Here is a 13,724-nt window from a genome sequence, read left to right as displayed (position 1 = left end):
AATCGCTAAATGATGCAGGTGATGATTTGCGTGTGGGTTAAAAAAGAAGAGGTTGCAAAGTATTACCTGAAATAATGGTCTTGGTTCTACCAGAAGCTCATCCCTCTGGTCTAATGTTCCCCATTTATATGCCAGCACATTTGAATATCTGAAATAGGACAAAATAAAATTCTTCAATAACCGATCCCTTTAAAGGGACTAACTAAACTTGGTACTTTCTTACAGCTTAAAATGTATACGTACCTCTTCCACGTTTCTAAATAAACGCACGCCCAGAGTACATTGAATAGCGAAAATAATACATAAGCTATGTCTTTCCAATTATCATTTGCTGTGCCGAGCCAAATCTGTAATCAAAAGATTCGAATACAAATAATCTTGATACTTTTAGTAATCTAATAAAAAATAACTAGACGAATAGAATAAAAATATCTTACCCAAAATATAAAGCCTACAACTGCGGGCACGGTCAAAGACTGTGTGTAGTGACCAAGCCAAGCAAAATACATTGCTATTTTAACACCAAAATATTCACTAATCTCATCTGAAAACAAAAGCATGCGAAACTGTGAGGAAATTCGCCCTTAAAAATAAGGCAGTTCGCCCTTGAGTAAATAAGAAACAAGGATGTTTATTGCGATTGCCAATTAATAATATTTTGAAAAATAAGCAAACCTTGTCCGTTACGTGAATAAAAAATTTTTGAAGGGATTTGTTTGATAAAATTAACACTGCCTAGAAATCAAAAACCAGAATAGTTTTATTTCTGTACTTTAGTATTTAAAGTTAGGTGTAAGTGAAAAATAACTTACCTATAGGCTGTGGAGAAAACAAGGTTTTAACCCATTTCCTTCTGAGGTTCTCCAAAGCGGTCCTCTCGTGTAGAGGAAACATACTGGCCACTACACCTCTGCTTACGCATGCTGGCACTGGTGACACAAAACAGTAGCATTTGATATTCTTCATTGTGAAAGGTGTAAAATTAAGGGATACCAAATATCCACACTTCGAAATAATTTACTGTAGTTATAGAAGTTAGAAGTAAACTCTTCTTGCAAAATACCGGTTTGTAGTGGCATCTTGTTAAGTCAGAGATCCCAAAGATGTAAACGCAAAAAGGCTGGGATCATGTCGGATGCAAATGACAAAGTACAATTAAACTAAGATACGACATCAAAGAAAACTGTGACACTCCAAAAAATGCTTAATATGCATGCATTTTTTTAGGGCACGAGATAACCTCAGGCAAAACAAAGAAAACTAGGCCTTATTCCAAGCGAATAAAATATGTACGGCCATTGTCTTTATTTAGAAACAAAACAACAGCGTACTAGGTTGTCCTTTGAAAAGTTCAAGTAAAAGAGAAAGTGACCTTCCCTTTGGACTCACAGTAGACCTATTGTATGCCAGTTCAAGGTGAGGCATCCAATGCATAGCTACCCCTTTGTATGTCAATCGATTTACAAGCTAATCTTGTTATTTATTTACGCTGTATTCGAGGCCTATCATAGACATGGAGATTTATTTTGATCAAGGTTGTTGCCTTGTAGAACATAGCAAGGCTGATCGAGCTTTTCGCATAACCAAATGATTAAGTAATAATAATCGAGAAAAGCTAAAGGTTGCGGTATGCGAGCATATTTTAAATTATTTATCGGTCTGGTTAATTTTTTTAACCTTTAAATAAGTATATGTATTAAGTTATATTTTCAATTTTATATGAAATACTGTTTTGTAAGTCGCAATATTAATAAAACATGACACCAGAACCACAAAAAAAGTATTCGAGTCGTATGCGAGCGTGATAACATTCAAAAACATATTTCTGGGAAGACATTTTCCCTTGAGACTAGATCTAAGTAGATTTGAATGTAATAGCTAAGGATGATCTTTCGTTTTTTTGCTACAAACGAGGTCGCTACCAATGTGGCGATAATGAAAAATATGAGTCCCTATTGACGTTGCTCCACACTGGTAAGTTAATATTTCCCGCTTCTTAAAAATTGGTGGTTTATGAAAATGTTGTTAAATTATGAAATCATGAGTTACTTTGCGGAAATCCATGACATCAATGTTAGGAAAAATATGCAGCGCAAGTGTTAATTGCGTTAAAATTCTGACATAAGTATAGGTATTGTGTATATATGACAATATATTATGTACCTAGATGTTTTATCTCGAGAAGCTCAAGAGTACTCAGGAGTGGCCGAGTCTCCGAGTCATACAAACATATTGTGCATGTGCATTTACGAAAAAAAGCATCTGTCTAAAATACTATGAAATATGTTGACAATATTACAGTTTCAAAATACTTAAAAAAATCACTTACCAATACTCTGTCCAGGCCTCAACGTAAGTGCCGGTTCTAACGCATGCTCGTCGCCGGGTTCCGCACGAGCCGACTCTAAAGCATGCTTCACTAAAGCGCCTCGCTCTTGTGAGTTCAACAGTTCTGCCGCTGAGGAACCCTGAAAGCATAAAAGGGTGTTTCTACCTATATCCATATTATGCACAAACTTTACTATTATAGGTAATTGTCTGGTGGCTTTTCTTTCCAAGGAAATTGCGCATTTGCACAGACACAGGTGCACTCCCTATTCGCGCACTCTCTTAACTCGATGGGACGGTAATCCGACACGACCGTATAGAGATTCAATCATCAGGTTCAAAATTCAGCATATTTATCTTTGAATGTAAAAGTTAATATTTTTATAGGTGTCCTATAATACCAGTAATTACTTTTAGGAGATGTAGATACAGAAGTTAGCTTTCAAATTGGTATAAAGCTAGAATGGCTACAGATCAAATAAATAACACAAAAAACCTTTTACCATTCTAAATAGCTTGTAAATCTTGGTAAAGTCTGCAATAAATATGATTTACAGCAATGAAAAAAATATACATCTACGCAATTGCCATTTACGTTCGCCGGCTATCAACGTAAGGTAAATTGCTAAATCCAACTAAGAACTATTTTTTTTATAGACATTCCTAGGCTTAAACACAACTGTTTACTATGAATTTTCACATTCAATTTTCAAAGCAAACTGTTGTTTTAACAGAAACTGACGTTAATGTTGTCGCTGATCTGGGATCGTAGACCGTGTCGTAGACCCGACAAGACTAGGAAATAGAAGCAATACCTCTTTTCACACCAATCGCCACGAATATATTACTTCTGATTGGTTTACTATTATGAAATTGGATCAGTAGTTTTGTACAAACTTATCCAATGAGAATCATAAATAACATATTTTCTACAGTTTACCCGGGTAAACAACCTAAGCTGTTACGTAAATACAAATTCGTGCTACTCCGGCTGCATCGAGAGAAGCGTTGCATACACGTCCGCTCCACATACATACATCAAGTACAACAATCCACTTTAGTAAATCCTTGACGATTTTGTTGAGAAAAGCCTTATTTATAGTCGTAGAAACAAAACTTAAACCGTTTTGGCCATAAATCATAATTTGAATCTTTATTTATTTATTATAACGCCAGCTTTTAAAAAGCTATATAAGGAAACTCTTCTCGCAGTCGGTAAAGAGTAGTATATTTTTTCAGACACTGGACTACCTGCATACCGTTCATTTAATTATATCGATTCAGTATTTTTGGCGTGAGAGCATGACAAACAGTCTTACTTTCGCATTTATTATCTTATTAAGGATAAGGATAATAATTGAAGGTTCTTAGGATGTAACGATCAAGAGATAAAGTTACTCGTAAAGTAGAACGAGTCGGCAAACAAAGGATGGAGACTTGTTCCTACGACTTGTCTTTTAATTAATTAGTGCAGCGTTCCTCATCATTTATCACGGACTTCAGAAATAGAGGAAGATATAGAATTCGAGAAAGATTTATGATAAAGAACTGCATAGCGATAATAACAGCAAAATATAATATTCTAATTGGTCAATATTGCGCTGGCGTTTATTTGCAAAGTAAAATGCCTAAATATTTTTGATCCTACGGCTATGTGGGCCCTTTCTTTTCTTTTCTTAAATATCATTTTTGGAAAAAATTGCATCATAATTTGTCTCTGCATCAAATACTGGAAGGGATACTTGTACACATACAGGCATAAAAAAACTGTCAGACGCATAATTATTATAAAGACCTATTAGAAAAATATTTAACATAAAACATAATTTTATGCTGCCAGTAGACCGTATGCGTGTCGGAAACAGTTATTCAGTGCATAACATAAATAATTCAGTAAATATTGATTCGTGCCAATATGACGCCGCATTTTTGCAATGAATAGCTCTCTAAGGATATCCTATCAAACATTTTACTTTAGCCTGTTATTTTTTATCGTGTTGTTGGAAATATTTTATCTATTTTACCAGGTTCATTGGGGTCTTCATTTATTTAAAAGGAACGGAACGTAAAATTTTCCGATATTCCGCTGCTATCAGAATGCTAAATGTTACGTATCTTTGACATAAATAAGTATCAAGAAAAAAAAAACGCAATCAGTTCGATATAATTTTTGAGACACAGCGAGGGCTTATCAAAAACCTACGTGATCGTAACTCCCATTTTGTGTAGGTACTCATTCGACCAGCACAATGTATTACGACTTACACCCCTTATTGACACCCCTAATTAGATCAAACTCCATCCAGCCAACTCTCTTTTAACATTGTTTACTTATCATTATAATACTGCTCCCCAATACGTACTACAACTTCCTACAATCTCCCCTTCCAATTGCCATCTTATATAATTCCACCAAAAAGGTCACGAAGTCACTTCTCGTCGCCTACTTAGCAGGTAGCATCGTAACAGCTGCTTGCTGATACAATTCCTATTGTACGCGACGGTACACGATACTGCAGCAAGCTATGAATACTGAATACAAGATTGGGCTGGCTAAAGAATTTTCTAGAACAAATTGTTGTTTATTTTCGCGTGTTTTCTAGTGGAAGATACGGGGTTTGTTTTGTTGCGAAGAACCTAGATTTGATTCACAGCGACCTCGTATCATTTGTTCTTTAAGTCGCAAAATTCCTATCATCTTCAGTTCGTATTTGATCTTTTTCAATTCTAGGTAAATGGGTACCAGCTAGAATCGAGTAAACGCAATAGGTATCTAGTATAGTTCTACTAAGACGGGTCGATTCCAATTCCCCACGAAATTCCGACGCGATGAAACTATCTAGTCGGCAGAATACTACATTCCAAACCGAAGTTAATTCGGCAGGCAATGAACAAAGGCAACATACGACTCGGGGGAATAAATGAGCCAAAATACGCCTGGATTTCAATAGATACGCACGAGAAACCAAAATGGAAACTGTTTCATTCATATTTTACATTTGTAGACGAAATAATTGACTTTTATGTGAAGTTACGTGAATACAGCTTGAATATCTTTGAAAGCATGATGACTCACGTAGAATTCATTTAGAAAGGATGGAGTAAAAGGGTAGTTTCATTCAGCTTCGTAGATTTATTGGCTCGTAACAAAGCGTCGTTCACTCACGTCTTACGAGTATATGCTACGCTTCAAAGCTTTATTTCAAACGCGTAAACAGAGGATATATGAATACTGAGATAAAGTTATGGTTATTAAAGAGATATGGAAGAAGACATACAATAGTAGTGGCCACAAATAAACTAAAATAGGGCAAGAGGATATGATGTTGATTACATTTTCGAGGCTCAAACAACTAGAACAGTAAGTAATGAAAGATAGTAATCATTACCAAAAACCCCAAAAGGCTCAAATTACGTAATTCCGTAGCTATTAGTCTGAATGTTCATTATGTACGGATATGTATCCCTTCATCCAAATCGATTGAACATCGTTCGACTCCACGTAACCATGTTAAAACTTTACGAGTATTGACTCAAAGAATTTAGGAGCTCTGAACACATTTATGCCTTTGACCTTTTCAAAATTGAATTTAAGGGTCTTCGAAATACGCAATTAATTCTGAGATGAGTACAAAACCACTTAATTTGTGGAGAATAACAAGCTGCACTTAGGATGGATGGAGATTACTCAAGTTGGGGCTACTATTACAATTTTGAGCCAAGCAAAGTGCTTATAATTAAAAGCTCGGGTTGCTCGGGGGACAGAGAAGTTTTAGCTGTATAAAGTTTTAGATACAACCTTACTCAAAAATTTAATTTTAATGGAAAAGTACTCTATGTACTTCTGCTTTCATAATGGAACTGAATTGCAGAATATGACATTGCTTAAAGATGGATAGAATAGAAGATACATTGGGCGATAAATGACGCGACTATTTTTGTCTTAATAATTAAGAAGTTGAAGTAAAGATCTGCCAAAGGTTATCAGAAATAAGGTGTATTTAAGACCTCAGGATAGTCAGGCATTATTCCTTTCAAGAAAAATCTTATATCAGTGAATCCTCCTATAAAAGGCTGGCCAAATAAACCGGCGATAAATCGTACATAAATGTTCCAAGAAGAATGTTCTTGTAACAAAATGGTGATTGACGTAAGGTTATTCATGTCAACATTTAGAGCTGTGCTCTTAAAATATAATGGTTATCGACAAAATGTCTAATGTGATACGTCATTGTCAATCCTAGAGGTGACACCATTCATAAGATTTTATGTATTACGACTAAATCCAGACTTTATTACGAGAACATAAATATTTGCTGGTACTTAAGATGAAAGCTGCGCGTAAAATATACAAAATTTTCTGAACTATCTCATTAGCAAAAGTGGTGTTACTACAATGATCAATCACTTTCCGACTAATAATGATATTGGACTTTATAGAAATTGTATCACTCTATATCTTTTATCAAAATCTTTACCATGGAACCATTCCTCTGGCTACGATAATTTTCATTACATTCGCTTTTCTCTGAACGATTTTTCACGAGTTCTTTTTATTACAATGGTAAAGACGGAGATTTATAGAAGGCCGTTTATATTAAGAAAATGCTTTATTACTTGTCTGTATTGTAATATTTTCAAAGAAACATAGTCGAACGATCCGTAAAGACATCATGCAATTAAACACTGGAAGCAGTCGACAGGAATTATCTTCGCTATAATAAACGACATGGGAATTTCACGTTACACTGCTTATTTGACTAAGGAATATTTTTCGCCTCACTTGCGCGAAAGCCGCAATATACTAGCGATATGTGTTTAACCGAATATAGCGTAAAAGTCACTTTCAGAGCGAACATAACGTTGGATTACTCTCGCCCGATAGCACTCTGACCTAGGGCTACCATCGCGAATGTTTTTTTTTTTTATAAAAACGAGAGAGAAACGTAGAACTTTTCAACTATTTTTCTGTTAACCCTTGTCACGTCTTTTAGATGAAATAATAAATTCTTTGCAGTAAGAGGATTTTTTTCTAAGACCTAATCTTCCAAATGGTCTCTAGACTTCTTCCAAAAAACGATGATACGGATGGCAGCCCTAGTCTAGCCCTAAAGTGCTGCCTTCTTAGGGTATATAGCTAATGCATACCTACATTAATACTTGTCTTATTTATTGCTGAAACTGGCGAAATATGATGCCGTATGTCGACTTTTATAAAGTGTATTTATTATACATGCGAAAGTAACTCTGTCTGTCACAGTTACACAAAAAAGTGGCCTAGGTCTACTGAGAGATTTGTTTGAAGATAGACTGAACCTCAGAAAAGTACAGAAGATATTTGCAAAAAAGTTAGGTAGTTATTCCAGTTAGGTAGGTTAGGTTCCCCTAAACGTGGGCGAAACCATGGAAAGTTGCTAGTATAAAGTCTCCCAAGAGACCCCATATAGCGGTGGCATTAGAACGCTTGCAAAAGCGAACAAGCCATTACTTCGAGTATCGCAAACTGTGGCACTGCAGGCCGAAGAACACGCTAAGGTTGCCCATCCACAACCGATAATCGGTGACCGATTTTCTGTAGGAGAAAAATAGAACACACTGACAGCAATAGTGCATCGTACACATTCTACTTACGTCCTACAAAAAATCGGACTGATTATTATCTGTCCTACAAGAAGTCGACGTTTGCTGGCAGCCTAAAACGCAGAAGTGGGCTTAATGCCCACTTCTGCGTTCTATAGAACTCTCCGGACCCATATTATTTCGGACGAGATTTTTACAGATGTAAATGGATATCGTATTGAAAGGCTCTTAGGGGGAGCGAGGCTAATCGTACGTAGATACTTGAGTATGTGTAGTCTAAGCCTTATTGTTATTGTAATTGGGTGGAAAATGATGAAGTATTCATTGATTCTACCAACTGAGATTGACTTTATTTTGACAAATTGATCACTTATACTGGTGAAAGAGAATTTGAAAATACTGAATCATGAACAAATCTGCAATTCGAAAACAGGGTTGCATATTTTTTTAATGACTCTATTGAGCAGAAAAAAACACAAAGTTCCCCATTTGCCTTAGGAGAGTGATTATCTTACCTTTTGAAAACAGTGCATGTCTCGAACTGTGAATTCTTTGTAACCACCTCCGAATTCTGGTTTCAGTTGTTTTGGTAGGTGCATCTCTTCAGCCGTTTGCAGGAGCCTAGGAGAAAATAAGACATTTATAAATGGCTTGTCTATTCCTTTCAGTGGAAAGGTAATTAATCTTGTGTCAGATAATTGGACCACAGTACTACAATCAACGTTTATATCTAAGTAAGAACGAATTTCTACTTAAAACTTTACTAAATAGCCTGTTAGAAGCAGAATTTATTTTCAAAAAAAAATTGTAGTTGATCGAGATAATAAACCAAAAATTTCACATGCATTAGAAGACCTTTTCAAATATACCAAGTTGCACGATATGAAGCCAGGTATCGATATAAAATTGCACGACCTCCGTAATAGCGGAATTGGTACCACCTACACAGATGGTATCATTATCGTCATTGAAAATTCAAAAACCATTCGCTATTCAGCAAAAATCGATATCAAGGCAGGCAAATTGGTATCGCTTCGAATTGTGAGAATACTGTATGTCTCGATTCTTGATACTTGAAGTACCTGCTATTGATAATCACATCATACTTGTGTTTTGAAGTACTATTGATAACTCGCATTGAAATAGGCCATTATAAAATGCGTCGTAGGTATCGAACCCACATATTTATTCAAATCGACTAGATAAACGTGACACAATTAAAACGTGAACCCAGACGAATGAATCACCTGATGACTTCATACATTTCCATTTTCAAACAAAACTTAAGTGCCCAACTCTTGGGGCCAAATGAACTCATAATGAAGTAGAACATTTTTTTGTTCCTCAGTGGGACAATAAAACCTAGAACATTTAGAATACTTATTAGGCAGTTCTAGATGTAAATAATAAAAGAAATTCAAACAGTGCTGTACTCGTTAAAAGTTTTAAACCATTCCAGTGCGGCCTTGCGTCGACATTAGGTCTTTTTGTGGCAAAGCACTGTTTATTTTTAAGTTTGTTGCCAGAATATTTTTATTTATTAGGCTAAGCGTACTTCTAAAGAGGGCCAATTTAATTTTATTGCGTTTTACGTTCTCTGTATTATATGTAATTATAACATTAGAGAAATTATAATTGAGAATCGCTGAGTAACCGTATTGTTCATTGAGCCGAAATAAATTGCTTACAAGCCAAGACCCCTTATTAATAATATAAGCTTGACGTTTATAATTTGCTTTTCAACACACTCCTATTTATTTATAAGGGGCGTATATTTACAACGGTTTCGAAGGACAGATTGCGTGCAACGGTAATTTGAGATTTCATTATCACGCTAGTTTTAAGACCAAGTCACAAAGATAGGCAACGTTATTACTTTTATCACACGCAAATCTGGAAACAAACTACTTTACTTTACGCTCATTCACTTCATTTGCTTTGTTTTATCGTATAAAAAAGTTACAGGTTCCACTTGGCTCAGTTGTTTTTTTTTCAGTTGTTTATAGTCCACGCACAGGGGTTCCTTAACGACGCTTAACCATACACCAGTTTAGAACTATTTGTAAGGGCGTATTAACCAACTAGTAACCAACTTCCAGACGGGTGTCACAGGGACGCTTTGTGACAGTTTATTTTGGCCGACCCGGGAATCTAACCCTTGCAAATTGTAACCCTGAACAACAGTCTCGCTATACCAGATTATCAGACCAACAACTGTTGCTTTAACAACAGAATGTCACGAATATCACTCACACATCGTCATCAGCAGTAATGTAGAAGGCAGAGCACTGTGAGGACGCGTGCTGCCGAACGCACACTCGCAGCCTCGGTCGACTTCCACGCAACTTCTGCAGAAGCCATAGCAGCATACTGTCTGGTAGACCTGCGAACAATTAGAAAAATAGAGAGCGTTCCAGAATATTTACTTCCAGTATACACAAAACTTCTGTGATATTCTAGGAGAAGTTAAGAAGAATCGTAAGATAGATTGATGTTACCTGCTTATGGTATGCTAAGTCTAGTCATTTTAAGATTACTTTATGCGGATACCAGTCTAGTAGTCTAGTAAAGCCTCTGAATTCGAAAGGAGGTGGTGTATACTATCGTTACAGTGGCGACCACAAAGCCACCAGGTACAGAGGTAGGTAGGTAATGTAGGTATACGCTACAGGCCAACTCACGGACATGCCAACAATATTAGTTTATCAATTTCAGTAGAATTTAATATCAAGCTACTGTGTTAATAATAAACATTTTCCGACAGCCTTTTCAGACAGATTTCCTAAATCATTTATGGAGTCGTTGAAAGCGAAAAATGGAGGGTTATTTTCCCAGAAATGTCTAGTTACTTTATTAGTGCGTGTTTTATCTAAATCGTTATTTTTCTTGATTCGATTTGTTGGCACGTTTCCAGCTTCCGCTTTACATAAAGGATAGGTTTGAGAGCTCATTAACAAGTTCATGACCAGTTCGTTCATCCGTGATGGTTCCTTAAGGAAACCGGCTTTGGCAATGAGCCAATACGCATGTAAGGAGTAAACATTACAAATGTTATGTCTGAGAGCCGTAATCGAAATTTAATGTAATTTGTTCATGAAAGGAAATCGGTAGTTTGATCAGATAGTACCTAGCCAAAAATTATAGGTAGGTACGAAATCTACCAGACCTTTGTTTTATTAAACATTTCCATTTTCTCTGCATATTATAGTTAATTGAATACACAATAAATGTTACCGAATGAAAATACAATACTTTTATTTTATCGCTAAGGAAAATTATAATACGGAGGTAACTGGAACAGCGAACACAGCGTTCTAAATGAACCATTAAAACCTTTAATAAAGGCGACCTCTCCACCTCGCATTCAAAGCTCTGACGTGCAAATTATATGTACCAGGTTAACTTTCAAAGTGAATAAAACGGTAGCAGTTAACACGAACATTTCTACCTAAAATGGCGTACATCAGACTAAATGTAAAGGCTTGCTGAATACGAACCCTGGCTTTAGGCCAAAACTTTATACCGAAAAGAAGGGAAATATTCCAGCCAACTTGGTATCTGAGCTAACATTTGTCTCAAAGTTGAAATGAAGGCATTTCTGGACGCGTTTCAATGCAAACAAAGCGTATAGGAAGTGGTTATAAAGTTATTATCCGAGTTATTTGTACAGGAACAAGTTACTTCTTCGGAAAATTGTAGCATACCTTTTCCCTACAATTTCCTCTATATTTATTTTTTTAAGTACCTAGTCATCATTCAAAATTCTCCTTTGAATTCTTCTGCTTCAAATGTAGATAATAGAAAGTAGAACAGGTTATTTTTTAGGCATTGGGCAACATAAGCTTTTCAAGCTAGGCTGAATAAATCACAATATAACTAGTGCCTATTCCCCACAACTATGCTAAGATATTCGTGTCAGACCTCAATACAAAATACGTTTTGCGAATAAAAACGTGCAAGACATTCCTTCCACATTTTACCTTTCGCCTCCACAATACGTTCTGAGCTAAACATGTACTTAACATTAATAAATTCATGGAGGTACGCCATCGTATCAATTCTGATTGCTTGAGAATCAATTCAATATTGTTTCCTAATGGGATCAGTAGACTCGGTTTTATAATTCGTTTATACGTTAATAGGGAGACGTGACTTGACGTGAAGTCTTTTGTTTTAGTACCACTGAAGAGTCACGAGGTTTGTAGATAACGCCGCGAATAGATAGATAGATAGATAGATAGATATATTCTTTATTATGCACACCAATTAAAAAAAAACAACAAGAATAAACAAAAATTTTGAAGTTGGTGACACAATGGGCGGTCTTATCGCTAAAAGCGATCTCTTACAGACAACCTTTGGATGGATTGTGACAAAAAGGAAATAACCATATCGCAGGTAGTTTTGGTGCACTATGTATATAAAATAATAATACCTAAAACAATAACAAATAAAATATAATATATATATATATGTATATATAATAGATAGATATAACAGAAATATGTATATATATGATATATATTTAAAGTTGCCAATTAGACTTGACAATAGTCTGCAACAGTAGGGTATTATACCCAGTTACAAATTGGAAAGGTAGTGATTCCTTATCAGGTTCTTGAAGACTGCTAAAGATTGAGCCTGCCTTATTGTAACGGGCAATGCATTCCACAACCGCACAGCTTGAACGGTAAAAGATATATCGAAACGGCGAATATATCTGAATTTGCCGACTGTTCCGAGTCAAAAAAATATAAGTATTGAAGATGCAGTTTCTGTGAAAATGGCCACAGAGCGCTAAAATAATTTTGAAGGTCCTAACTTTGGAAGCAATGTTAAGAAGGAAACGGTGTTTGATGTACATCCATAACCTTCTTAAGATCGAAGAGACACAAATCCGGATTATATTTCGTGAAGTTCTTCGCAAGTTAAGTGCATCAAAAGGCTTTGGGGAAAGGTGTACAAAGTGGTCCCTTTGAGTGAATCGGGAGCCACTTAGCGCTTGTCAAGTTCGAGAAGTACTTTTACCGTCATTTTCGTCGACTCGGTCATATTCTCGGTGCTTTTGAAGCCTGACATGAATCGACCTTGTGCTTGACCTCTCATTTCAAGCGGCCAGAGACCGTTCACTAAACAAAGAAAAGGTTATTTCTTCAGCTGACTGGGTCGGAGAGGGCGAACCGATTCGATCAATGTTATGAGGGTTTAAAACGAATCTCTTTAAGTTGATTTAGAAAGTACATGAGTTTGGTCATTGATTGAGAGTTTGTTTAGTAGAATAAGACGAAAAGTTGAAAAAATCAATTTAACCTTATCTAAATTCTACTATATTTTTAACTGAAGCCTAATTGTATGTCATTTTTTTATTGTAAGAAAGTAATCATATTCCTGATGGCGAGAAACTGACGTCTAAATAGTAAGATTACTTTCAAGAAAACTATGTATTACTCAGACCTTTTTTGCAACATAAGCCTTATCGTCATAGATGTAATGAAAGTGTAGGATCATAAATCCTACCCGTACCGTATCGGATATTCCCTTGGGAGCATACAGGCGTTACCGTCACTAAAATATTACGATACAACCTTCTGTAAATAATACGTTTTCAGACAAACTAGTGGTCTTGCCAAATTGGGATGTTACCCGATCAAAACCGTTCATTAGTAATTGTCGTTGCTTGATTGATTTGGATTTTAGTCGTCTCAGGCAGCGTCCATTTAGTAAATGGTTTAGAATAAATTTTCAGCTTACTACGGTAGAGATAGGAAAGTAGGAAAAGTACATTCTTCAATCTGAACTAAAGGAAACGGTCGCTT

At 35.9% G+C, this 13,724-nt stretch overlaps 1 protein-coding gene across 2 annotated transcripts in view; it reads right to left on the bottom strand.

Annotated features, from left to right (window-relative positions):
• The window catches only part of LOC110377285 (anoctamin-8), a 29,338-nt gene that overhangs the window by 12,569 nt on the left and 3,045 nt on the right, over window positions 1–13,724 (bottom strand). For both annotated transcript variants that reach the window (XM_064041305.1, XM_064041304.1), the window contains exons 3-9: window positions 10,162–10,291; window positions 8,424–8,529; window positions 2,330–2,468; window positions 813–929; window positions 438–544; window positions 244–347; window positions 67–148 (exon numbers count right to left, since the gene is read on the bottom strand). In XM_064041305.1, coding sequence (XP_063897375.1) covers window positions 67–148; window positions 244–347; window positions 438–544; window positions 813–929; window positions 2,330–2,468; window positions 8,424–8,529; window positions 10,162–10,291 — 785 coding nt within the window. The remainder of the gene's footprint in view (window positions 1–66; window positions 149–243; window positions 348–437; window positions 545–812; window positions 930–2,329; window positions 2,469–8,423; window positions 8,530–10,161; window positions 10,292–13,724) is intronic.

The sequence above is a fragment of the Helicoverpa armigera genome, chromosome 24 (genome assembly GCF_030705265.1).
Source record: "Helicoverpa armigera isolate CAAS_96S chromosome 24, ASM3070526v1, whole genome shotgun sequence".
Classification (NCBI taxonomy): Eukaryota; Metazoa; Arthropoda; class Insecta; order Lepidoptera; family Noctuidae; genus Helicoverpa; species Helicoverpa armigera.
Note: the sequence above shows the minus strand (reverse complement) of the source record. Positions and strands in the feature narration are given on the sequence as shown.